The sequence below is a fragment of the Asterias amurensis genome, chromosome 12 (assembly GCF_032118995.1).
Source record: "Asterias amurensis chromosome 12, ASM3211899v1".
NCBI classification, from domain to species: domain Eukaryota; kingdom Metazoa; phylum Echinodermata; class Asteroidea; order Forcipulatida; family Asteriidae; genus Asterias; species Asterias amurensis.
The window spans coordinates 15060948-15088323 of record NC_092659.1 but is presented as its reverse complement, the minus strand read 5'-3'; the positions used below and the strand labels follow the sequence as shown (position 1 = coordinate 15088323).

General features: G+C 39.6%; 2 protein-coding genes across 3 annotated transcripts in view; both read left to right on the top strand.

The window, feature by feature from the left end:
- The first annotated feature begins 71 nt into the window (after window positions 1-71).
- LOC139945295 (sucrase-isomaltase, intestinal-like) lies at window positions 72-19759 on the top strand. Its single transcript, XM_071942642.1, has 23 exons — window positions 72-349; window positions 846-1119; window positions 2383-2528; window positions 2921-3089; window positions 3804-3903; window positions 4578-4690; window positions 5783-5908; window positions 6145-6282; window positions 7578-7679; window positions 8471-8590; window positions 9357-9441; window positions 9835-9973; window positions 10595-10731; window positions 11074-11108; window positions 11946-12062; window positions 12498-12646; window positions 13008-13089; window positions 13962-14024; window positions 15038-15168; window positions 15956-16044; window positions 16309-16370; window positions 17028-17183; window positions 17724-19759. The coding sequence occupies exons 1-23, from the start codon at window positions 183-185 to the stop codon at window positions 17787-17789; spliced, it is 2766 nt and encodes a 921-aa protein (XP_071798743.1). The 5' UTR covers window positions 72-182; the 3' UTR covers window positions 17790-19759.
- Window positions 19760-21111: 1352 nt separating this feature from the next.
- Window positions 21112-27376, top strand: part of LOC139944823 (sucrase-isomaltase, intestinal-like) — a 23944-nt gene continuing 17679 nt past the window's right edge. For both annotated transcript variants that reach the window (XM_071941938.1, XM_071941939.1), the window contains exons 1-7: window positions 21112-21698; window positions 22709-22849; window positions 24068-24267; window positions 25023-25200; window positions 26131-26230; window positions 26548-26660; window positions 27217-27342. In XM_071941938.1, the coding sequence (XP_071798039.1) occupies window positions 21402-21698; window positions 22709-22849; window positions 24068-24267; window positions 25023-25200; window positions 26131-26230; window positions 26548-26660; window positions 27217-27342 (1155 nt within the window). In that variant the 5' untranslated portion in view covers window positions 21112-21401. The remainder of the gene's footprint in view (window positions 21699-22708; window positions 22850-24067; window positions 24268-25022; window positions 25201-26130; window positions 26231-26547; window positions 26661-27216; window positions 27343-27376) is intronic.

The window sequence follows — 27376 nt, the reverse complement described above, 5'->3', positions numbered from 1 at the left end:
ATAGATGAGTAAATAAAGTCCACCTGATAACCACCCATCGTAAGTTGACTTAATAAACAACCAAAGGCAGGCTATATAGATTTGTACCCCAGAACGCAGCACTGAGTCGGTTTCCGATCACCACAGCTAAAAGTCAACTCGTCCCGATCGAAGCCAAGCCAACCTGCCGTTAATATTGAACCATGAACCGCAAGGCCTTGGGCGGTGTTCTGGTGGTCCTCGTCGTCGTAGCGTTTTTGGCAATTTTCCTGCCCGTGTATCTCACGCAAGGCAATGACGCAGTTACACCGCCGCCAGAGAAACTCACGCCCGACCAGCAATTCTACAAAGATGTTAAAGACGAAGAAAGGTATAGTCTTTATATATTTGGAGAAAAAAAAATTGTCGGAATTTACCCGTGTTGCATTTCCAATGGGGTCTGACCCATTTCTAGGTCAAGTTAAAAACTAATTTGTCAACAAAAAGAATGCTGACCCATTTCATTTTGACACCGATTCCTAGTCACGACACCGGAGTTGGCCATGACTCGCGGGACACAGGTTTTGTTGAATTACCCTTTAGTTTTTAGAGCCGTGGTGTGCGATCTCAATAAGGATTTATATTAACTTTTGTTTAAGAATTAAACTTATTAATATTTGAAGAGAGAGTTTAGCTGTTGTTTGAGATATTGGTTTGCCCGGTCAGTTTGGTAAAATGTTGAAAAGGTCTATGATGGTGGGTGAGAATGTGCATGTCTCAAAGTTAAATTTAACTACTTTGAATGAGGCAAAACCGCTTTAGTGCATGCAAGTGAAATAGGCTGAAGGAACCCTATAATAAAAACAAATTGTGTAATCTGTTTGAAGATTTGACTGCTACCCTGATCTTGACGTCACGCCGAGCAAGAAGCTCTGTGAGGAGCGAGGCTGCTTCTGGAAACCAGCGACTCTAGCCAAGGCTCCTGAATGTTTCTACCCATTGACTTATGGTTATCAGATGACACGGCTACCAGTGAATACTGACCTGGGTTGGGAGGCTTACCTGAGCAGGTTAGATGGTGTGCCGAGCCGATATGGTAATGACGTCATGAATCTAAAAGTAGAGGTGGAGTTTCAGACGGATTCTCGACTTCATTTCAAGGTAATTTTCCCGAAATGGACAACTTTGCTTATTACAGACTGGATTTTATTAATACTTCGACAAGAAGAACCGTGGACTTTTGACTGCTAATTGGCAGCAGACTTACCAGGTAAATTTCCATTGTTTGCGTACCACCCAAGTGTCCTCTGAAGCCCCCCCCCCCCCTTGCCATCTCTCAAGACTCAACACACTAAAAACTCCAGAGTTACAAGTGACCCAGAATTCAGGGTTTTAACCAGGATTTGGTAAAAGGGTGTCAAATTTGCCTGAAGTTTAAGAACTGCGTGTCCAAATTGTTCACTTTAAAACATGTTAAAGAAACTGGACACTATTGGTATTGTCAAAAGACCAGTCTTCTCACTTGGTGTATCTCAACATATGCATAAAATAACAAACCTGTGAACATTTGAGCTCAATTTGTCGTCGGAGTTGCGAGATATAAAACAATGAAAGAAAAAACACCCCGGTCACACGAAGTTGTGTGCTTTCAGATGCTTGATTTTGAGACCTCAAATCCTAATTCTGAGGTCTCAAAAACAAATTCGTGGAAAATTACTTCTTTCTCGAAAACTACATTACTTTTTATGCTATCAACCTCTCCCCATCACTCGCTACCAAGTAAGATTTTATGCGAATAACTATTTTGAGTAATTACCAATAGTGTCCACTGCCTTCAATGTAAATAACATTAACAAAACAGGGTGACCAAATTTATAAAGTTTTTAAAAGACACCAAAACAAGATACCCCTCTGGTTAGCACTAAATGATTTTTGGGCCCCAGGGGTCTGGGCAGTGGCACGGAAACTGGTAAAAATGTTGGATCCGGCGTCAGTTTCACAGATTCTGGGTCTTTGGACCAATAAATTACGACCAAGCTATAGTTTCTAGAGCGCACTTCTTGAAGTCAGGGGGTACACGATTTTTGCTACCAAACAGTTTGAAAGTTAGTTGGCTAGGTATAGACGATGTGACCCATGTTTACATTCAAACCGCCCTCTGTTGACAAAACACTCTATACGTCATGTTTCGCCGGGCAAAAAGACGCGTAGTCATGGTAAGATTGCATACACTTGCTGTAGCTGTCTGCCAAAACAGAAAGGTTTTGCCCGGCGTTGTGCGCGCGAATCATGTTATGGTTTTCGAGTGACGTCAGCGGTCACATCGTCTATATAGCGAGAATCGAGGAGTTATTTCTGAAATAGAAAGAAACCACAATTTTGATCAGCATTTTTATGTGATGTTTCCTGTTTCCGTTTAAACAGATAACGGATGCCGATTCACCTCGGTTTGAAGTTCCTCTTGTGATTGACAAGCCCAACAAACAGCCGTCGGATCCTATGTATGAAGTCAGTTACAAAAGCAACCCGTTCAGTATCCAAGTCAGACGGAAAAGCACGGGTGTTCTTATGTAAGGCTATTTAGTTTTCTTCTCCCCCTAACAACCAATGTACATTTCATGACCCTCAGAAAAGTGAACTTTATCATTGAACTAGCCAAGACCCCAATGGAGAGAAGAAAATGAAGGTTTGAAAATCAGTTTCCGTCAGATGTGGGAGGAAAACCCCAGAGAATTGTTCCAGGGAAAACCCACGCAGTCAGGTAAAACCCAATCCACGTAGTGCCCCCGGCTGGATTTGAACCGTGGTCCCAGAGGTGGAAGAAGAGGTAAAATACCAAATATGCCGCTATACGGTTGCCCGGATTGTATACTCCCCATTGGCCCAATGACCATGGTTTTAATGTTAAGACTTTAATTTAAACTGCGCCTTATAAGAACTAGTTATTATTCATTGGACACAGATTTGATTCTTCTGTTGGTGGGCTCACCTATGAGGACCAGTTTCTTCAACTGTCCACCAAACTACCGTCCAAGTACGTGTATGGATTCGGGGAGCACAATCACCAGAGATTCCTGCACGATGTGGACTACAAGACATGGACCATGTTTTCAAGGGACGTTGCACCTGTGGTGAGTTTATGCTAATGGTCGTAGCCTGAACACTTTGAGGCTCGTGAATAATGCCAGAGAGTGGCCTCTAGCCTTGGCCAATCCCCGTCCATTTGTACCTTTCACCTAGATTAATATGCAGACGACGTCACCTCGGACCAATCAAAACACAGAAATAGAAACCTTACATCATCGTCTATATATCCAGTGGAATGATCGTATCCAATTAAATCACTGGTTCTGAAGAGCAAGTACCTGTCTTTCTCCTTGGTGATAAAGACAGGGGACCAGTCTATAATGATCATTGACCAATAGGGGACTATCCATGGAACGCCTGGTGGCAGCATACTTACCATTGTTCTCGGTACTACGAAGTCTGCTGTCACCTAGCCCTCCAAACTCTCCCAGTTCATAAATCCGTTTAGCAAAGGGGGTTACCCACAGTAATAATACAATTATGAAATTAGTGGAGCGTTCCCACACTGCCACAGCACTTTACAGGAACACAGTACATTTTTATTTAAGGGGAAACAAATTAATAAAAGCGCAGACAACGGACAAAGACAGTTGGTCCTAAAAGCAATCCATGTTGGGACAAAACCATTTTAAGAAAAGTTGTTGAAAACTTTCAGAGACTCTGCAAAACGGATTTCATTTAAGGGGAAGGTATGTAAATCATGTGTGACTATCCCAGTCGTACTTATTCTTATCCATTCTTCTGTTTTTTCTGTCCAGGATGAATGGAATTTGTACGGCCATCATCCTTATCACATGTGTATTGAAGAACGTGGTAACAACGCTCACAGCATCCTCTTCTTGAACAGCAATGCCATGGGTAAGATTAATGGGAGACTTTGGGACGCTTGGTGGCAGCAGACTTACCAGTTAAATTTCCATTGTTTACGTAGTTCTGAGCATACGCACATTACCGAGAACAATGGATTTTACCTGGTAAGTCTGCTGCCACCAAGCGTCTCAAAAGTTTCCCATTACATGTTTATCATAGTCCATTAGTGACGTTAATAACAAAAATCATGCCATTAAGAAACTGGCGATGCTTATCTCAGTATACAAGCCATATACCGAGGGATAACCTAACTGATATCAACCCCACAGACTACAGGTGGTACAGAGACTGTATTTCACTATTACATAAGTGGACCCATGAATATTTGTACGGATCGGGTCAGGTGTGTTAAACAATATTTATTACTACACGACAGACTAAGGCTCATTTGTGTACGAGTCAATGCGGACTCTCTTAGAATTCATGGAAATGGGATTTTAACTAAAATCACACGAAGAGTAATTAATTGTAAAAATAAAATGCTTTACCCAGTTGCTAACTTGCAGTGTAACGCACTAAAAAGGTTATTATAGTTATTTGAGTTGGGATGAAATTATGAACTAAAAAAATCGTTAGAATATTCGTTGCGCACGCATTGATGTCTTTAATAAGAGCATTGTGCTCATTGAACAATGAGTTGTGCGTTTTGGTTTATTCCTTAGATGTCACCTTGCAGCCTTCACCCGCCCTGACCTACCGTACAATCGGAGGAGTTTTAGATTTCTACATATTCCTCGGACCAACCCCAGAGAATCTAGTGACGCAGTACACAGAGGTAGGAAACAAATACCCATTGCTTTTATTGGGTGCGTTCGTTTAGCTTTCCTGGGTCGACCCCGGTGTGTGGCGATTTTTTTTCCAGGACGAACGTGGGTAATTTTCTGCACACGTTTGTCCTGGAATTTGTTTTTGCCACACACCGGGGTCGACCTAGGGAAGCTAAACAAACACACCCATAAGTAGTGTGTCTGAAAACTGTTCGTAGTCAATAGTAGGTCTCACAGCTACTATTTACCTAGACTTGACTCAAGTCCCTTTCTCGTGCAAGAGGTCCCTATATTCGCCCTCTAGTCCCGTGGCACAGGTTGGGTTTTGGAGTAGTTTTATGACGTTAGGCGATGGGACTGACAACTTGTGTCAAGTCTACTTTATCTACAATGTGTCCGTATATTATGGTTTTTTTGTTAAGTCTCTTTCTTTTTGGTTAAGTGCTGGTTGATTGTTTGTTGTTTTTAATACTTGCTATTTACCTATTGTGTGTTAAAACTGTTTAACTTAGCTCATTTTAAAGAATTGTTTTATATTATACATGTTCTAGTGCAATTCAACCATATCGGTTGTCATACTGTTCATTCCTTTGTAATGTTTTTATGAAATAAACCAATAAATATATAATATAAAAAACAAAGACTAGTCGTTCAGTTTTGTAGTCACGTGCGTTTCAGTCGAGTACCACCTATTTTGCAACGTACTAGTAGGGTGGCATAGAAGTACTCGATTACGGGTACTTGTGAGTAGTATCAGAGGAGTAGAGTTGACCCTATATACTACTACTTGAACACCTGTGCAGTCAATACAACGAGGGTCTTATAAAGAGTACATTCTAAAGTCCAAAGTTAACAGTGTGTTGTTTTTTTCGTGTCATCCTGTACATTGTTCCTGTTGTGGAGAGGTACGTTGGCCAGTCCCATCGATCCTGTGTTCACGAAAGATGTCTGTACTAGCTTTTAGCACACATTTACCGTACTGTAAAAAAATTACAGCACGTTTAAAAATGGTGTGCGATTAAGTTGTCGTGTCTTGAAATTATCAATTGTAGAAATACATTTAATTGTTGAATTGGTTTGATTTGATTTGCTCCTTGTAGGCAGTAGGTAGGCCGGCCATGCCACCATACTGGGCCTTGGGGTTTCAATTAAGCCGATGGAACTACAATTCACTGGATCGTGTCAAACAGGTTGTCAAGGAGATGAGAGACGCCGAAATTCCCATGGTAATACTATGAACAAATGCACTGAAAAATGCAATATTTATATTAATAATGCTGGATGACAAAGAAAACTATAGCTTTGTTGTTAACACTTGTTATATGTGAATTTATCCAGTTCAGTGATAATTCTCCATTGCTCGTTACCAAGTAGGTTTGTATGCCAACAGTTATTTTGAGTAATTACCAATGTGTCCGGTGCCTTTAACATGTGAGTGTTATTCAATATTTGTTTTTATCAGGATGTTCTATATGGTGATATCGATTACATGGATCGATACATGGATTTCACGGTGGATGAAACCAATTACGGCACTCAGAATCTGTCAGACTTTGTGGACGATTTGCACGCCCGTGGTCAACGATACATTATTATACTGGTAAGCTCTAAGAGATTTACACAATAAGAGTCCGGAGTAGGTATCAAATACAACTTTAATGACAATTTTGTGAATACAGCATTAAGTGGAATGTTTTGGCCGAGATGGTTACGAGCACCGGACGCTCTCTGCATGGTGTTTCTGATCAGAGCCCAATTTCATAGAGCTGCTAAGCACAAAAATTTGCTTACTATGAAATTTATTCCTTGATAAAAACAGGATTACCAACCAAATTTTCATTTGTTGGAAGTTGCTTGTTACTGGTATTCAGCTGTTGTTTGCTTATCCTGAAATTTGGTTGGTAATCCTGTTTTTATCGAGACAAGAATTTCATGCTAAGCAAATTTTTGTGCTTAGCAGCTCTATGAAATTGGGCCCAGCAGAATGTGGGTTCTAGTCCCAGTCGTGTGAAGTGTGTCCTTAAGCGAGATGCTTGTCCTTCGGATGGGACACTAAGCCGTAGGTCCCGTGCACTGCGATTTGTAAAAGAGCCTTATAGAAAACCAGGTTTTCTATTTCACAAAGCAAGCACCTTTGTTTACAGATTTGCTCCAGGCTTACGAGCTACAGTGATTACCTTTGTCTATCTTTGGGTTTCTCATTTGAAATAATATTCAATAATTTATAATAACGATGTTCGCTCATCAATGATGAAAATTTTGACCTGTCACTGAAGGCAACGGTGACCAAGGTAATTATTATTGTGAACAAAAACAATGTCACTGACAACGACAATTACAACTGTAGCCACAATGAAGAAATTTGACTGTAGCAAACGCCCACTACACTAACTGGGCTGCGATATTTGTTTTCACAGAGCTCGGGAAGGTACTGAGTATTTATACAGTGCTTATACACACTTCGATGTATATACGGGCAATACCAAAATTAATATTCTTACTCTCCTAATGCAAATTTAACATATATTAAAGACAGTGGACACTATTGGTTACTGTCACAGACCAGTCTTCTCACTTGCATAAAATAACAAACCTGAGAAAGTTTGAGCTCAATTGGTCGTCGAAGATGCAAAATAATAATGAAAGTAATAACACCCTTATCATACGAAGTTGTGTGTTTTCTGATGCTTGATTTCGAGACCTCAAATTGTAAATCTGAAGTCTCGAAGTCAAGTTCGTGGAAAATTACTTCTTTCTCGAAAACTACGTTACTTCAGAGGGAGCCGTTTCTCACAATGTGTTATACTATCAACAGCTCCCCACCGTCGTTACCAAGTAGGTTTTATGCTAAAAATTAATTGTGAGTTGATACCAATTGATCCTCTTCTTTTGCAGGACCATTGCATCGGTAAGGAGGTGGGTTACGAAGCGTATGATACGGGACTAACTCAGGACATCTTCATTAAAACCCCAGAAGGACAGGTTTTGGAAGGAGAGGTAATTGTATAATCCAAAATGGAACAAAAGCGAGTTGAACTTTATTATTAGTGTCAAAAGTTCAGTGTATACACATCGAGGTTTATAGCATAATAGATCTTTCTACTGCAACGTGACAGCCCAAGTTTTTACCAACCGAGGTTGGAATACTATGTAAAGCCATAAATTCAAAACAAAAACAGCCACAGCCACAGCCACAGTTAGTAACAAGTTTCACAAATAAAACAAACGCAGTGGTTTTTTTTGCGATTACAGCGCATGACTCACTTGAGGAACTTGAGCTTATTTGTTAAAGGGAAGTTACACGTTTGGTATTTTCAAAGACCAGTCTTTTCACTTGGTGTATCCCATCATAACCATAAAATAACAAGCCTGTGAAAATTTTGGCTCAGTTGGTCATTGAAGTGGCGAGGAAATGATGAAAGAAAAAACACCCTTGTTGGATGAATTGAAGTGCTTTTAGATAAGAATAAACGACTTCTAGCTTGAAGTCTTTTCATATTTTATTGAGAAATTACCTCTTTCTCAAAAACTAGGTTAGTTCAGAGGGAGTCGTTTCCCACAATGTTTTATACTATCAGCAGCTCTCCAATGCTTGCTACCAAGTTAGTTTTTAAGTAAATAATTGTTTTGAGTAACTACCAAACGTGTAAGTACAGGAAAAAATGGTCACCATCCCCAAAAAGTTATGCGGTGTATATTGCTGGTGACCAGTTTTGATAGAAATTAAAACATTTGTGTGGATTTTTTTTTTCACTGTATTTATTGTGTTCAAATTGTTTTATGATAAGGTTTGGCCGGCAGTCAACGCCAGTGTGTACCCCGATTTCACCGATCCCAGTGCTACCCCCTGGTGGACAAGCTTATGTGACAGCTTCCACGATGAAATCGCCTACGACGCTCTATGGATTGTAAGCTAAGGATAAGTTCACTAATTATAACTAAACTGTCTCTTTGCGAAAACTACTTAAACAATAAATGAACTATGATGATAATAAGCTCACATAAAAAATACGACCAACACATGGGTTTCTTTCTTTATTTCGTGCGCTCGAACTCATCTCATCCTTTGGTGCACTCGGTTGTTTTATGCGCTCAAAATAATTTCCTGCCCTCGAAAACGTTTCGTGCACTTGAAATGATTTCGTACACGAGACAATTTATTGATGACAATGGTCATACCAAATATTTTAGGCATCACATACCGGTACCACTTGTAGAAGTGGAAACAAAAGAGGTCAACACAAGAGTGACCTGGAACACTAGACAACCGGGAGGTCATAAAGGCAGTTTCTCAAGACTGCGTCAGATATTCAGGCTAGAGGAAAATGACTATTCTCAAATGAATCACCCGCTATCCTGAATTAGAACTCTTGTATCCTTTAGTAAAAAAATAAAATAACAACTTTTACCAATAATTTCTCATCTGCGATTAACATACGATTTAATAGCTAAACGTGTGCAAGTTTTGTTGCGCGGGGGCTGCATACTCCTAAGGAGCTATAGTTGAAATCATTTCATGAATGCATTGCTGCGTGCGATAGAAAAGTATGGTTTCTCATACGTTGCACATTATTTAACAAAGCTTAAAGTAATGTATTTGAACAGCTTGGGTTTAGTATTGGCTAACCATGAGTGATTTTTTTTCCTGATCTACTTGTGTTTTTTTTTTCTAAGGACATGAACGAGCCGTCGAACTTCGTGGCAGGGTCGCAAACTGGATGCGAGGAAAACACAATCAACAATCCTCCCTATCTTCCAAGTAAGTTTACACTAAATACTGAAAATGCACTATTGGCCAAACGCATAGAACCACCTATATTCAGATGCCTAATAAAAAGTTATTTTTTGCATGTCCTGGAATACTAAGTGAGAATACTGGTCTTTGACAGTCTAAATGTGTCCAGTTCCTCTAACTGTCAGAGTCGAGTAATCACTGCTGCTTATAGAGCTTGTTTCAAAGTGCCAATCGAAATAAGTATGTTTGTAAAACAAATTCTTGACAACGCATATCCACATTTATATTAGAGAAGGGACATGACTGGAATCGTCCGAAAACTAATTATAAAATATGTTAATTTCAGTTTGAATAAGCATTTCTTCCCAAAGTCATTTTGCACTATATTTCATTTTGTAACTCCTATAATCTTTCCAGACATTCTTGGTCGCATCATGCCAGATGGTAAACGTGGACTCTATGATAAAACAATCTGTATGGATGCCAAACAGCATTTGGGGAACCATTACAATCTACACAGTCTGTATGGACACAGCATGTCTGTTGCTACACACGAGTAAGTATCATCTACAATGTACACATTTGGTTGTTCCTTCTTTGCGGTGACCATTGAGTCCCTAATGGGACATGGGGGGCTACGATGAAAACAAGTTCATATAATACTATCAAGAAACAATTTGGGTTCTTATTTTGTGCGCTCGAAATCATTTTGTGCAAACGAAATCATTTTGTTCACAGAAATAAATGATTTCGTGCCCTCAAAATAAATGATTTCGTGCCCTCAAAATAATTATTTTCCTGATCTCGAAATCGGTACGTGGACTCGAAGCATGGTGGTACCAAACAATTTATTTTGAGTGCACGAAATATTTTCGTGAGCCACGAAATGATTTGTATTGCAAGAATTAAGGAACCAACATATTTTTTGGAAGGTGAATTTGTCTGAGCAAATGCCCCTTTAGGGGGTTCGTTATTATTAATTCCCTTGAACTGTTCTTTCCTTTTCTTTTTTCATATCAAATTTTACACAAGATTCATACAAAAAAGAAGAGTCTATCAACATCAACGTTGAAAATCTACGATAATTTCCACCATTAAGTAGCAATCTATGCGGTAAAACATGAAGCAATGACCAAACATTTACATCATTTCGTCTTCATTTATCCCGACATTGTAGGGCACTGAAGACCGTCTTCCCAACCAAACGAAGCATGGTTCTTTCCCGTTCGACGTACGTTGGGAGCGGAGCGTATACCGGTCACTGGCTTGGGGACAATCAGAGCCAATGGCGTCAGATGCCTTGGAGTATTGTCGGTCAGTATGATTATTCTCAATCTAATGCCATATAATGTTTAGCGTAATAAAATACGTTTCTTTGCTTAACAAAATAGGTGTGACAGCCGTCAAAACAGTGTAAAGTATGTGGCAATACAGCCGCTAACAGCAATTTTGGGGGCTGTTATGCTACCTTCATGGAACATGGTCCCTTAACATTTTGCCCTTACTCTAAAACCAACCAACAATCAGGGCAAATTCATTACGTATTCGACAACCTTATCAATAAATCATCAGTAACCGAACGAATAGCCATTTTCGATTTCGAAAACGTACATTTTAAACATTATAAAAAAAATACCCTATTATTCTTCTCCTCAGGAATGCTGGAATTCAGTCTCTTCGGCTTTACATACGTAAGTTGTTTCTTTACACTGGACACTATTGGTAATTATCAAAGACCAGTCTTCTTACTTGGTGTATCTCAAAATAATGCATACAATAACAACTGTGGAAACAATAACAACTGTGGAAATTTGTGCTAAATTATTCATCAAAGTTGCGAGATAAAAGAAAAACACAATTTTCACACGAAGTTGTGTGCTTTCACATGCTTGATTTTTCGAGACATTAAAAAACCTAATTTTGAGGTCTCGAAATCAAATTTAAATATTTAAGTGGAAAATTACTTCCTTCTCGAAAACTACGTTACTTTAGAGGGAGCCGTTTCTCACAATGTTTTATACTATCAACAACTCTCCATTACTCGTTACCAAGTAAGTTTTTACGCAAACAATTATTTTGAGTAATTACCAATAGTGTCCACTGCCTTTAAGACAATGCATATTTAGACACATATCAACAAAAACCATTTGAGCCCAACCGAGAAGAGCAATCGTGAACTGAAGCTCTGCTTCACCTCTGCACCGATTTATGATATCATTTCCCGGTTTTAAAAGGTCTCTAATAACGAGTAGAACTCATGCCTTAAATTAGACCACCAAAAAATCATATGGTGATGATTCTGACCATTCGAATCCTACTCTCTAAAATAATGTTAAGGAGTGAAAAACACTCTCCAAAGAGTGCTTTTTCACTCCTTTGCATTTAGAGAGTATACGATAAGCAATGGGTACCAATTTATCTGATTCGTTATACGGCGTGTCATAATAAAAAGTTTTGCAGTTATGCATTTCTAACTGTAACGATTTGTCAGTTTATAAAGGACCATTTACAAAATTCGTACTTTTCAGACTGGTTCTGATATATGCGGCTTTTGGTATGCGACTACCTATGAGATGTGTCTACGATGGAGTCAAGTTGGTGCCTTCTATCCCTTCGCCAGGAACCACAATGGAAGAGACTGGCCGGTTAGTACATTAACTGCAGTTAAGGTTGTGTGGAATATTCTGGAATGATTGGGGGGGGGGGGGGGTCAGGAGAGGAAATTTTAAAGGGACACGTTGCCTTGGATCGGGCGAGTTGGTATAAAAAGCGTTTGAAACCGTTTGTTACGAAATGCATTTTGGTTAAAAAGATGTTTCAATAGTAGAATATAAAGATAAACACACATATGCCTCGAAATTGTACGGTTTTCCTTATACGCCGTGAACTAACGGAGCACGCCAATTTATGGAGACAAATGTTTGAATTAACACAATTATACAATGAAAACCTTCCTGGTAAGTCTGCTGCCACCAAGCGTTCCAAAGAATGATCCAATTCACAAAACATTCCAGTATTTTTACATCCGTGTGCAACTTTCTTCTATAAAACTTTGCCATAATGGTTAAACTCTTTTCCAGGCGCAACATCCAGCAGCATTTGATGACGCATTCTCAGCCAACGCCAAAAAGGTCCTTGAAATTCGCTACAAGCTCCTGCCGTTCTTGTACACGCTGTTCTACGAGGCTACGACGACGGGAACAACAGTTGCAAGACCAATATTACACGAGTAAACTGATTGTATCATTTTCTGTAAAATGTCTATTTGTCAGTGTCGTCAGTTCTGTACAAGTAAGTCGTGTCCGAATTAGCGGCTGCAGCTACGGCTACGGCTAGATTAATGCGTCGTCGTGCGTTGAAGTATAGGACGTCCTAAGCAATACACTAAGCAACAGTCGTAGCCGTAGCTGTGCTATGTTCGTTGAAACACTTCATAGGTTCATCAACATTAATGACCGGAGAAGTGAGTTGACGGCGTTGACGGCAAGTAGTAGGACCCAGCAAATATGATTCCGCAAACTTAACAATATTATACATTGATACCTCACCATGCAATGTCTCAAAACCCATATAAATTAATTGTATTACAGGTTTCCAGAGACTCTGGGAATGAACTTAGACCGCCAGTTTTTGTGGGGAGCCTCGTTTCTAATCACACCAGTACTTGAAGAGGTAAGTATTAAACAGAGTCCGCCATTTTTGAAAGCGCAATATATGGGCACGATGAATATCGAAGATTTGTGTGGTTTGCGTAAAGCCCCTTTCACACTAGCAATTTGGCGAGAGTGACTTGCTAAATTATATCATGGCTGGAAAATTCTACAAAAAATTCCTCGTGTGAAATACTATAATTTTTGTACTGCCGAGGGTCTCTTGAAAAATCTTGTCCAACATTGCTACGTTTTGTCTGTGGTTCTGACCTCCGGTAAAAATCTTTCGCTATACCGGAAGTTTTGACCAATGACGTGCGCGAAACAATCGTGTGAATGGAACCTGTGACAATCTAACAGGAATATCTTCTTTAAGAAAAGTGGCTTGGAACAGTCTGTTGTGGCCAAAGCTAGAATATATGTCTCCATTTACCCGTGCCTGAATGTGGACTTCCTGAGAACTATTTGGGCCTACTACTCGCATTGAACTCTTGTCTGTTTATCATCTACTGTTCCTATAGTACAAACGGAGCACGCAGCTCCAAGACCGTTCTCACCGTGTGTTCGTTCAAAGAAAGACGTGTGTCAAATATGATCTCTTACTTTTTGTGATTGATGCAAACATGCTCTGTGCTTTGTTTTGTGTTTTTACACCACCCTTGCACCGTTGCATGGCAGTTTCTAAGAAGTGCCAAATGGGTACGTCCATCGCAATTAGATATGTTTTAGTTTCGATAAGTCTTGTTGTGTTATCCTTTTAAAGTACCCAATGTGTAACATTGAGAAAGTGTTTTTCTTCACTTTTATTAGAGAAATCTTTTGAATATGTTTCCAAAATACTTATGTGAAATACTGCACTGTGCTGAACCCTACATATTACTTTTGTTTTCCCAGGGGAAAACTACCGTAGAAGCCTACATTCCCAACGCACGTTGGTACGATTACTACGATTCACCGGTAAGACTTATGGTTTATTATCAAACATTCACGGTTCGAATCCCGAATTCATATTGCTTTGATTTTCATGTTTACCTGTTGCGTGGGTCTTGATTAAGTTAGGGTTGTCCGCCCACATACAAAATTCAAATTTCTTTCAACGTGTGCTTACATAACACAGATTTCTTCAAAGACACTGGACACGTTTGGTAATCGTCAAAGACCAGTCTTCTCACTTGGCGTATCGCAACATATGCATAAAATAACAAACCTGTGAAAATTTGAGCTCGATGTCGTCAGAGTTGCGAGATAACTATGAAAGAAAAAACACCCTTGTCACACATAGGTGTGTGCTTTCAGATGCTTGATTTCGAGACCTCAAATTCTAAACTTGTGGAAAATTACTTCTTTCTCGAAAACTACGTCACTTCAGAGGGAGCCGTTTCTCACAATGTATACTATCAACCTCTCCCTATCACTCGTTACCAAGTAAGGTTTTATGCTGATAATTATCTTGAGTAATTACCAATAGTGTCCACTGCCTTTAAGCCTATACGGGTCACATTGTCAGTCTCTTTGAGGGTCCCTTTGTTTCATACAAGAAATATATATCTAACACCACCCATATATTGCTTTTAACTGCATTCGATTTGTGTAAAGTACTCTCTCAAGTCCTGTGGAAAAAAATGACTTCGGCTCTTATAGGGTGTCAAAGGTCGTGGTTTTGAATCCCATCCGATAACACGCCTCTGGACTATTTTTCTCAGGACTCGGGAAACTAAACAGTCCTGGTGGCATTACACTTTCGTATTATACTGACTCAGCACAGGGGAAGAGTCCTATACTATATAGGGCTAGTGTAAAACCAAATAACATAGTCCCCGATACAAATTTAACGTCTACTACACAACCTCATACTCTTCCATGTAACCGTCCTATACCCAAAATAACATACTTTGTCTTTTATTTAAAATAAAAATAAAAATTGATTCGTTGTTCTTTTGGTTCATTTCCATACCACTTTCAATGTATAGGGCAAAGAGGTAGATCCAAGTCTACGAGGTACGACAGCTGTGCTTGATGCTGACTTGATGACGATTAATCTACACATTAGAGGTGGATTTGTGATACCATTCCAGGAACCTGCGAATACCACTGTGTATAGGTAAGGCACTCCAGAACATGCCTATTATTACTACAACAATTACTGTGTACAGGTAAAGTAACTCTGGGAACCTGTTATAAGTATCACTGTCTAATAGCTTCTTTAGGAACCTGAAACTACCGCTACATTATGGCCACCTGGAACCTTTAATTATCATTTATTTGTACAAGTAATGCCACTCCTGGAAAGTATGGCTGTATAATGTATAATAGTATGGCTACTCAAGGAACCTGCGAACGTGTATAAGTAAGGCCACTCCAGGAACCTGTCTGACGTGGTTCGATTCTGACCCAGCCATCGATTTCACACGGAGTTGGGACTCGTCTTATCTCGAGTTAGGACGAGTAACTCGTCCTAAGGTCTGCATGCTACAGTGCAGGGTTGGGACTCGTCCTAAGTCATAAGATAAATCCTAAGTTAGGAAGAGTTTTGTGAAATCGACGGCAGGATTAATAAGATGGTGCACAGGACGTTATGTTATTCTTCACGTAACCGATGATAATGGGTGCGTTCGTTTAGCTTCCCTGGGTCGACCCCGGTGTGTTGCGGTTTTTTTTTTCCAGGACGAACGTGGGTAACTATCTGCACACGTTCGTCCTGGGAAAAAACCGCCACACACCGGGGTCGACCCAGGTAAGCTAAACGAACGCACCCATTCTGGTGGGCCTACCTATTGTTGTACATAGTTTTGAGTACAGAGTGAAACTGGTTAGTTGTTCAATTAATACACAACCAATATAGCTTGTGTAATTTACAAATCTTTAATTGTTTTGACTCTTAACATTAGCCGTGTGAACCCAATGGGGCTGATTGTAGCTCTGGATGAAAACGAATCAGCGAGTGGTCAACTGTTTTGGGACGACGGTGAATCCAGGGGTAAGTACCATTGTGTTTAATAGGCTTATATAATTTAAGGGCGAAAAATAATCCTGGTATTAGATTCATCAGAGACCGCAATTTCATTAGCACAAACAGTTCAGATTATAGTCTTACGTCCAGATGGAATCATGGAGGTTGCTACCTCCATGATGGAATTAAAAGAGCACCATCACCTAGCACTCTCGGCGACTGATATTTCTTTTTAATGTGAAGTTATTTAATAATCATATGCCATCGATTTTGTTTCTCCCCTTTGTGCAGATTCTTTAGCCAAGGAAGAGTACGTTCTTACGGAATTCTCCGTAGAAAAAGCCAGCGGAATGGTAAGAAAATTGGAGACTTTTGAATGCTAGGTGGCAGCAGACTTACCAGCAAGATACCCAAGATACCCGTCGCCCGAAAGATGATAACCTTACCGGGTCTGCTGCCACCAATACAGTCCCCGAAATTCTCCCATTGACGTCACACAGTGTACATTCGGTCGTCTTAATAATGGGCAAATTAAAGTCCCTGAATGGTCACACAAAACCACTTTCTAGTTTGATACGGCTCAAATCCAAAACCAAAGTAGCTCGTAAAGATGGCGTCAATTGGAAATAATTAGTAAGTATTTTAAACGAACTGAGATAATAATAACTCTTTAATAGAGGTCCTGACCAAATTATGGGTCAGTGTGACCAAGAAACTGTGTTAGAATGACCCAGAAATGGGTCAAACTGACGCAGAATCCTAGTCCCAATCCCATTTAGTGATCCGTTTCCGAGTCAAACTAACCTTGAAATAGGTCCCCATGGAACCGGAATCTAAATCAATTCTGAACCGGGAGATAAAGACCGGAGTGTATTTGTTCGTATTTTTTCGTGGACTCATACGCGTCTTTACAACGACAACAACAACAAATCGTATTTTGTTGTTTATTAGAAGGTCAACAACAGAAACTTGTTACAAATGTCTTGAATCTTCGTCTTTTTTTTCTACAGGGAACCCTTCAGATAACTCCAAGTATCACCAACTATGCCACTACATTGGCATTTGAGACTATACACGTGATGGGGTTAAAGAGCGTTCCAACAACGGCTATGGCGAACGGGGTTCCAATACAAAGTCAGAACTTTCAGTTCGATGACGACAAAAAGGTACCACAAAGTTTAAAGTATTCTTTTTTGTATAGTTGAACATCTCATTTACTCATCTAATTTGATGTTACCCTTATACACTGATGTGTATAAAGCACTGTATACTCAGTATTTGTCGAGTTCTGTTAAAAACACATCAAGGGATTCGAACCCACGACCAGTGCGGGTTCGAATCCCTAGAGTAGACGTCTTACCGCTAGAACACAAAGCTAGCACGGGGGCAGTTAGAGTCCTAAGAAGCGGGTACCGCAACGATTTACACGTTATTTTTTTTACATCGGGACTGAAGGAATATATTTTGTTGTTTACACTTACACCAATGTTTATAAGCATTGAGCTCAGTACTTTTGCATCGGGGATAACGAATAGAATTTGTATCATTTTCTACTTTTAATATTTGGTCTTGTAATTACAGCAACATTAAAAGTGAATGAAATTAAATAAGTACAAAGGTCATTATTTGTGTAGATTTCTTGTCAATAGCCTGTGCACACAATGGATGTGATAATTCGAATGAATTTGAATTTATTTATTTGACAGATGCTGACTCTGACTGGACTAGATCTGGGGATAATCAACTCACACACCGTACAGTGGGAGGAATAAAGACTCAAATTGTATTAAAGAAGTTTAACATTAAAAATACAAATTTATTAAGTTTGCAACTGGTCATTAACGACACTATAGGGTGCGTTCGATTAGCTTCCCTTGGTCTACCTCGCGGTGCTCACTTGGGTGAACCCCTACCATGAGCTAAACGAACGACCACTCACCGCTCTCGTAGTGACGTCGTTTACCTGGGGACAGCCCCCAAGTGACCCACTCCACCAGCAGGGCACTGGGGGCTGACCTGGGTGAGCCCCTGGAATGACGTCAAAAGCTATCCGAACGCACCGGGGCAGACCAGGGATAACCCAGGGAAGCTAAACGGACGCACCTATAGATAGTGCTAGATGTATCACTCAACTACGTCATGCAGTGACGTTCGTGTCACATGACCAATAACACTCCTTGAGTAGTATACAGTGGGTGCGTTCGTTTTGCTTCCCTGGATTGACCCCGGTGTGTGGCGTTTTCTTTTTCCAGGATGAACGTGTCCAGATAATTACCCACGTTTGTCCTGGAAAAAAAAACCGCCACACACCGGGGTCGACCCAGGGAAGCTAAACGAACACACCCATAGTTCAGTTTTTACTCAAGGACAGAACATTTCATTAAAATGACCAACATTTGTATCCACGCTGACTTGGCCAAGAGAATTCGAGTATGGTGCAATAGACTTGGCCACAATCACAATAAGCCACATATTATCAATTGAATTTTTTTAGTTGGACTTAAGAGATAAACAAATGTTAATTGAAAGTGGGTTTAATGTGTTAAAGTTCTAACAACTGCAGTGCCTGTTTAATTTGTTGTATAGTTAAATTTTGGTATTGCTACTGTTTCCTGCAACCCATGCTTCTTCTTACAATCAAATACGAGTAAAAAATGTACAAAACTTTGCTCGTTTCTTTTTCTGCATATAGTACAATTTAGCGCATTTCAATTTAAAAGGCGGACACAATGTTACAACCTAAATTAGTAGTGTTTACTTTTGGGACACATTGCATCGCTTTTTCACCTTTTATTGTGCAATCATTCAATAAAGATGGACAGTATGTTGTATAATAACATTTTTTTGTGAGTGTGAACTGTTTTTGTCTACTTCAAATTTTCTGGCTTAGGTTGGTTAAACATGGCCCCTTTTATAGGATAAAGACATCAACTGGTCTTGTCTATAGGCCCAATAATTTAAGTTGATGTAATTATTTCATTTGATAAACGTGATGTTACGTTGCTTTCCATATCTGTGTTTATGTATAGGCCTTTTCGCATTGTTATAAGATACGTGCGTTAGGTGTGAAATGAGGTGCATTCTGGTCTAGCTAGCGATCAAGTTCTGGAGTGTGTTTTGGCGACCCCAACCAGGAACGTTGGTCATCGGTTGAGCGTTTTCGCGTGTTCGGTTGAGCGCGGTGACGATGCTGTCCAGACCAACCAGTAACCGACTTGTTGAATCGGTTGGGCTTTGGTTGGGGTCGCCAAAACGCACTCCTGATCGTTGGCTAGACCAGCATGCACCCCATTCATTAGTAAAAGCTTGATCAATGAATTTGCGCAAAGGTCAAAAGGTCAGAGGTGATGTAGTATGTCAACTTGCACTTTGCATCGTCTGCATGCAGTATATGCATAATGTTTGCACGGTTCGTCACATTGTGTTTTTTTATTTTTCACCACGTATTATGTGGCTGCAAAATGTGTGTGAATTGACTGAGAGGTCAATTGTACATCTGACATCATCCGATCTGATTATTTTAGACAAGTTATAGGCCTGGAGTTGTATAATAACCACCGTTGGTAGCGGCCTTTCGGTGGCTCCCTCCTTTTGTCTTAAACAGATTTTCACTGCAACAATAAATAATAAATAAATAAATAAATTGGTGGACGGGATATGCAATGGGAAATTTGGGGACCAGGTTTTCAATGTGTTGTGAACAGTCAACTCATCAAATAAATATTACAAAGAATGTAAATTATGATCTCGGTATCTCATATGAAAGTTTGTAAGTTCCCCACAAGTAAAAATGTTTCTGTATATTACAACAATGTGGACTTTGCAAGTTGCGTGCGTATTTGAATATACGGGACAAGGATGGTCCCAACATATTGAGTTGTGCGCGTGATTCTGCTGTTTCTTCTAATACTTTAGTTTAAATCGGTTTGTGGCTGTATCGGACTATATCAGATTGATGGAAAGGTGAGATCAACCGAAATATTTGGAAATACAATAAACTAAAAATAAAATATACAAAATGAAAACCCCGAGAATAAGACTGTGCCTATCGTTAGTTGCAAAAAATATCTTATGTGTAAAAAGGTAGTTTGGTAAACTGTTTTTTTTTTTATCAACACAACCTAAATACAACGAGCAACCAATTCTTCAATGCAAGTGGCGATGTACCTTTGTTAACTATCCCTGTATAGTCCCCAAAAATAATGTTTTCTTAAAAATTGCTTACAGATCACCCATTGTTCTCAAAAAACTGCACCCATTGTTCTAAAAAAACTCCTGTACACTCTAAAGCTCTGTTCCAACAGTTAATGATGTAGCCTAATACTTTACTAAAAGGCAGTGGACACTATTGGTAATTGTCAAAAGACTAGCCTTCACAGTTGGTGTATCTGAACATATGCATAAAATAATAAACCTGGTGAAAATTTGAGTTCAGTCGGTCATCGAACTTGCGAGATAATAATGAAAGAAAAAATAATACCCTTGCCACACGAAGTTGTGTGTTTCGAGAACTCAAGTTCTAAATCTGAGGTCTCGAAATCAAATTCGTGGGAAACTACCGCTTTCTCCAAAACTGTGGCACTTCGGAGGGAGCTGTTTCTCACAATGTTTTATACCATCAACCTCTTCCCATTACTCGTTACCAAGAAAGGTTTTATGCTAATAATTATTTTGACTAATTACCAATAGTGTCCACTGCCTTTAACTTTCTACAATAAACAATAAGTGCTTACACCTGTGCCTGTTTGCCCACAAATGGTTATGTATCAAAGAATGTTTTGGTTGTTTGGTATAAATCTAATTTCAATCATTCATACACGATACTAATATAATAGGTGTACTGCGCTAGACAGTGGCGAGCACAAAATCTAACAGACGAAAACAAACAAACAAACATTAAAAACACCTAACAAAAATATGCCCCACGCTCAATGTGTAAATGATTAACTAATCCGTACATTCTTACCTTATTGAATCACTACAAGGTTTAGCGTTATATCAATAGTCAGTCCTATGGCAGTGAATGGTACTGCCTAGCCCATAAATACGTGCACTTTGGACTGTCGAGTTACCAATTAATGAAAAACATAAAAGAGTTATCTCACATCTGCAAAATAACCGCCATAGGTGGCAGCCATTTTGAAAAAAATCACCAAAGCTCAAAATGTTGCACCTAAGTTTGAGTTTGGAATGAACAACTACAACTAGACACATAATAAGTTGAACTGCTCCAAACGAGGATAGGCTATATTCATAAGTACGCTTAGAACACGGTAGGGAACGCTGTAATTTTGGAGTAAAAATCGGTGGAGGAAAGAGGTTTTTTGTGTATGTGATTGGTCGCACCCTTTCTGTTGAATCGAGAAGACGGCCATACAGCAGATATGGCGCTGAAAGGACCGCTGATTGTAGGATTGTGTGTGCTTCTCGGGTGCTTGTTTCTCGTAATGTTACCCTCGATGATCGTCACGGCACGGCCGTACTCCAACTGGCGATTCAGGGAGGTGCAGTGCGAGTACAGCGCCCAGAATGAGGAGAATAACCGGCTGGATTGCTTCCCGGAGTTGAAGATGCCAACCGAGAGAGAGTGCCAGGCTAGGGGGTGCTGCTACGTCGATGTGACCGTCAATCGAGAGGCCGTGGTGCCGGAATGTTACTTACCAAGGGGAGTGGGTTATGAGGTAAGACAATCTATGTCCCCACTTTGGTTTTTATTTAGTGATGGACTTAAAAGCAACTTATTTATCATGTAGGACCGTTTGATTGTTATAGTCCTATATTAAAGGCAGTGTACACTATTGGTTATTACTCAAAATAATTATCATCATAAAACCTTTCTTGATTTCAAGTAATGGGGAGAGGTTGATGGTACAAAACATTGTGAGAAACGGCTTTCTCTGAAGTGACGTAGTTTTCGAGAAAGAAGTAATTTTTCACGAATTTGATTTCGTCGCGCTTTTGACACGCGCTTTAACTTGCGTCTGTATTCTGCGTGATGACCAGAGTGTGCAATTTCGTAGATCTGCTCGAGTTGCCAATCAAAGGTCAAATTACGGGAGAATATCCAGGGAACAAAAAATGTCAAAGAATTACTTAATTTCGTCCTACCTTTGAAGGATTTTCTGAAAAGGTTCAAGTTACGTATTTTGAAAATAAATGAAAGTACCAAACACGCACGTGCTGTATTAAGAGATAGACATTCCACCTTATAGTGAGGTTTGTTATAAATCTCCAATGAGCCGTGGCGGTTCATGGAAGAACCATGCACTGAAGATATTTATACCATTATGCCTCTACACACTTCTCTTGAAGGTATCTTCACAGTGCAAAATTTCAAATCCTAATGGGATTTCTGAGGGATCAATAACCACTGCAGACCCAAATAAGGCAAAGCCTTTAAATATAACAAAGAGACTGAGTAATTGCCTACTGGCCCTGCCTTCTGATAGAATATTCATGGAGTATAGTCAACTTTTGTCAAACTCACAACCACTGAAGAGGAAAATACTAAATTCACATGTCTCCATGAGGTTCATTCCGTCACTGATCAAGTTCTTAATCCTGTCGGTTTCTTAATGTAGTTGGTTTTACTAGTAGTTTGTGTAGCTTTGTACATTGAAGAAACTTGAAAAATTTCCCCCTCCAGGGATAAAAAAAGTTCTTAATCCTAAATCCTTTATCCCATGAACAGGTGATGGGGACCAAACAGGTCCTTACATCGGGGTACGAGTTGTATCTCCAGAGAATCAACACTCCAAGGTTCTTCCATAGGGAGGCAGAGAACCTCGTGGTGCATATAGATGAGCAGGCAGAGAATAGACTCCACGTCAAGGTGCTGTAATTTTTTTGTCTTGGAAGTTTAATGTATTATTGTGTACAATTCAATGTGTTAAAACACTTTACCTGTTCGCAAAATAGTTTAAAACGGATGAGGTCAAGACTAGCTTCAAAAAGCTGAAATCGCTAACTTGTCAGTACGTTTCGGTTGTTCCCATAGAAATGCAGTGTCACTAAACCGCGGCTTGAAGGAAACATAGTCTGGTCTCCTGATACGAACTGAGTATATAGCTTTCATTGTCACTGTGTAAACAGGGAACCTGTCGACACATGGTCTGATTCTCAACTGAGCTTATTCTTGCACTTTTTATCTAGAAACTCAACCTCACATTTTTAGTTTAGACTATTTTTATATAGCCTAGACTGTCAATCAGCTACCTAGAATATTGACCATTCCACGAAATTTCCTGGCAGGCAATATAAGTTTACAAAAGAAGTTTTATTTTGGAGATTCAGCCATTCCGGCACAAATTGATGCGTTGTGAAGAAAATATAAATAAGTGCGTGATAAAATGAATTGTTATAAACGGTACTGTTGGAAAAACACGATGGCGTGATCGTACAAGCTTATTCTGATGCTGTCACTAAGTTTTATGTTGGTATCTCCGGTACCCAATTTATGCCACATGACTTTTACCGATAGAGCCTTCTCAGTCTTTGGACCCAAACTCTGGAATAAACTTCCAAATCAAATCAGGGGTGCAACATCCTTCAACACATTCAAGAAACTTCTGAAAGCCCACTTGTTTCAGGAGGCCTACCATCAATGACTTATTTATTTCTCATGCGAGCATTTTAGCAAACCTTTGATTTGGGCGCTTTACAAATTAATTTATGATTGATTGATAACCCCCCTGCTTGCTTTACTTGCACAGATCTCCGTATACCATATACAAATAGGGGTTAGGTTAAAAACTAAACTATATTCGTTATGCCCGATGCAAAACTAACATCTATATTAAAGTCTGGATATTGAAGGTTCGACAGTACCATATACGCGTGATAAGTTATTCTGATGTTGTCACTTGTGTTGTGTATTGATACATTAGTGAACTGTGCGCAAAATCTTCAATAACAGCCAATGGAGTACTGATAAAATAGAAATTGCTTGTTATGAATATTAAGGTACTCTTGAAAACGGTACGATGGCGTAAGCGTACAGAATTTATTGTTTTTGGTATCTAGCCCCTTATATTTGCTATCCCCTTCACAGATCTCTGAATACCATTATGTCAATTACCAAGACTGGAAGTTCCCCGTGAAGATGGACCGATTGTGGGAGCCTCGCTATGAAGTTCCAATCGAGGTCACAAGACCCGCAAGACAGTCTGCGTGGAAAGACTACATCTTCAACTACACCACTAACCCGTTCACTATGCAGCTAACCAGGCGAATAAGTAACCGCTTTAACATGTAAGTAAACAATTATCGCGAGTACAATTTATTCAAGTCCAAAGCAAGTTGAATACAGTCCTTAAATACATTTTCGGTAACTCCCTTTTCAACTTATATTTAAACCACAAACCTGTTCACTGTGCAGTTGACCAGGTGAATAACTAAAACCGATTTAACATGTAAGAGGAAAAGTATCGCAAGATCAGTTTGTTCAAGTCTTCCAAGTTAAATACAATCGTTAAATGAATATGAAACTCCGTTTCAATGCAGGCTACAGCATCACACATATTATAGCTTTGCTTCTAAAATGAGAGCGGGAAAAGGAATTTTAGAGAGATTTTTTAATAGGCTATTATCTGAAGAAATGCTATTTTAGAGATTGTTGGAAGCGTCAGATGGCGTGTGTTTTTCCGAGATGTTCAAGGTCGCACCAACAGCTCTTTTTAGAGCCTCATCTGATTTCGTTTATTCTGGTTGTGAAGCTTAGGACTCTCAGAAAAACGAACTTAATCGCTGTACCAGCCATGAACCCAATGAATAGAAGACAGGAAAGAAAGTTTTCAGTTTGAGATGTCGTAGACAAACCCGAGAGTATTATTCCAGAGAAAACACACACAGTCAGTTAGGAAGTGTACCCAATCCCCATAGTGCCCCTGTTGAGATTTGAACATGGGTCCTAAAAGGTGATGGAAGGCGAGGGAAATCACCACTTCGCCAACCCGACCACTGAAGAATTTCGAATTTATTTCTATTCATGATTCGTTTGCTTGCAGGATTGATACATCTTTGGGAGCCCTAGTGTTTGAGGACCAATTCTTGCAGATCACGATGAAGTTGCCTAACTCCGTACTCTATGGCTTCGGGGAACACAAGAAGACGCGACTTCGTCACGGCATGAACTGGAGAACTGTAGGCATGTTCAGTGCCCCTGGACACGTGGATGATGACCAGGTGACTTTTAAAAGCTTTGGTTAAATTTTCAAAATGTCCACAGATTTACATTACACTTACAGGGTTTGAAGATAATGATAGTAGAAAGCTTCCCTTCAAATATTACTTACTGAGGTTCTGTAGTTTGGGGGAAATGAGTAGTAAAACAAGTCACAAAATAAATTTCGTCTCACATGAGACGAACATTGTTTTAACATGTAACCAGTTATGGTATTATACCATAATCACAGCATAACTGGTTAATACGTTTTTACATGCTAAAACTGAGACGAAAATTAGTTGTTTTACTCATTTCTCAAAATTTACAGCACCTCAGTAAGTACGGTTTCAAGGGAAGCCTTCTACTATCAAAATCTTCAAACTGTGTATGCCTAAGTTTAATGTAAATCTGTGGGCATTGTGTTAAAAAAAAGTACATGACCCTTTAAAAAGCAGAAGCAGGGGTCAAAGTTTACATTGGACCACTAGCCTGAGGCCAATGGTTTCAGTGTCATGACAACATCTTTTCTTATCTCAAAAAAAACTTTGAAATGTTGAGATTGAGTCTTACGAAATCTGTCAATCCTGCTGTGGTAATACCCATAAAACACAGGCTTTCTTATAGTGCTTTGTTCAAATGAAACAGTTCAGATGATAACAACGGGTTTGCATTTTGATTCTTCTAGTACCTTTTCAGTTTGATTTTGGTGTTGTAAATAAAACCCCGGTCCAGACTCTAAGCTACAATCCTGCATACAGTCTTGTGGAGTGTTCCCACCTAATTAGAGACCAGCTAGAGGTACGGGGAGGAGGTGTACAGCGGACATTCTTTCCCCCATATTTATGTGAGAAGTTAACATGGGCTAAATGAGGTGGTTCAGAGAAGAGAGAAGATATAGGGGATTTACATTATTTATTTTTGCAAATTTACCAGATATTTTTGTTTTGCAGCACGAGAATGCCAACCTGTACGGCCACCATCCATTCTTTATGAACATCGACGACGATGGAAATGCGTTTGGAGTGTATTTCCACAACAGTAACGCTATGGGTATGTAAACAAACCACTACAGATTTACCCAAACCAAGTGTTCTCGTAATTTGTTCAGCACATCTGCAAAATTATGCATACTCCTTGGAAGATGATGCTGTTTAGAGACCACCAGTTTTTATTGATATCAACGTTTTATTGAACAGAATATGAAATACTTTTTAACCAACTCAAATAACTCAAAATAAATTTGCACTGTTACTACAATATTACTTGTATCACACGCTTCGTATGATCATTTCGTTTCGTTTAGCTGAATGTCATCATTCAGACGAAATTGTTCAGATATTTACAGTATTTGCTTCTATTCCCTATAGATGTGCATTTAACGCCAATGCCTGCAGTAACCTGGCGGACAACGGGAGGTATTTTGGATTTCTACATCTTCACCGGACCAACCCCACAACAAGTCATCCAACAATATCAGGAAGTAAGATTGCATAATGTTACTTCTTGAATTTAATACCGCAGATATGGATTTATAAGATCAAGAATGATCCCAGGAACAGTCACAGATCGATTAATTTTTCAAGAGGAAGGTAAACTGAAGGGCCCGGAAAAAACCCTTGTGGCATATTATGGAGAGCACCATACAACTCACATATACAGCCTTGGCTGGGAATCGAACCTGGGGTCGATTTCACAAAGAGTTAGGACTAGTCCTAACTTAGGACTAGTCCTAAGAGATATCAAAAACGTACAGCTAGTCCTAAGTTAGGACTAGTAACTCGGCCTAACTCGAGATAAGACTAGTTCTAACTCTTTGTGAAATCCACCCAGGGCCATATTGGTGAAAGTTGCTTTCAGCACTAGCCACCCAAGTTACCCTCACGTCTGAAATCGTTTATTTATACTTAAAAAACATGACTTACTAAAGTTAATGGTGTTTCGTTCTTGTTCCACCCTCAAAGTTACGTCTGAAATCGTTTATTTATATTTGAAAAACATGACTTACTAAAGTTAATGGTGTTTCGTTCTTGTTCCAGGTGATTGGGCGTCCTGAGATTCCGCCTTACTGGGCGCTTGGGCTTCATCTCGGAATGGAATCTTTCCAAAATGCAGACGCCTTAGAAAAATTCGTGGATGACAACATCAAGGCTGGAGTGCCTTTTGTAAGTTATCAACACAATTATGTGAAATAGATAT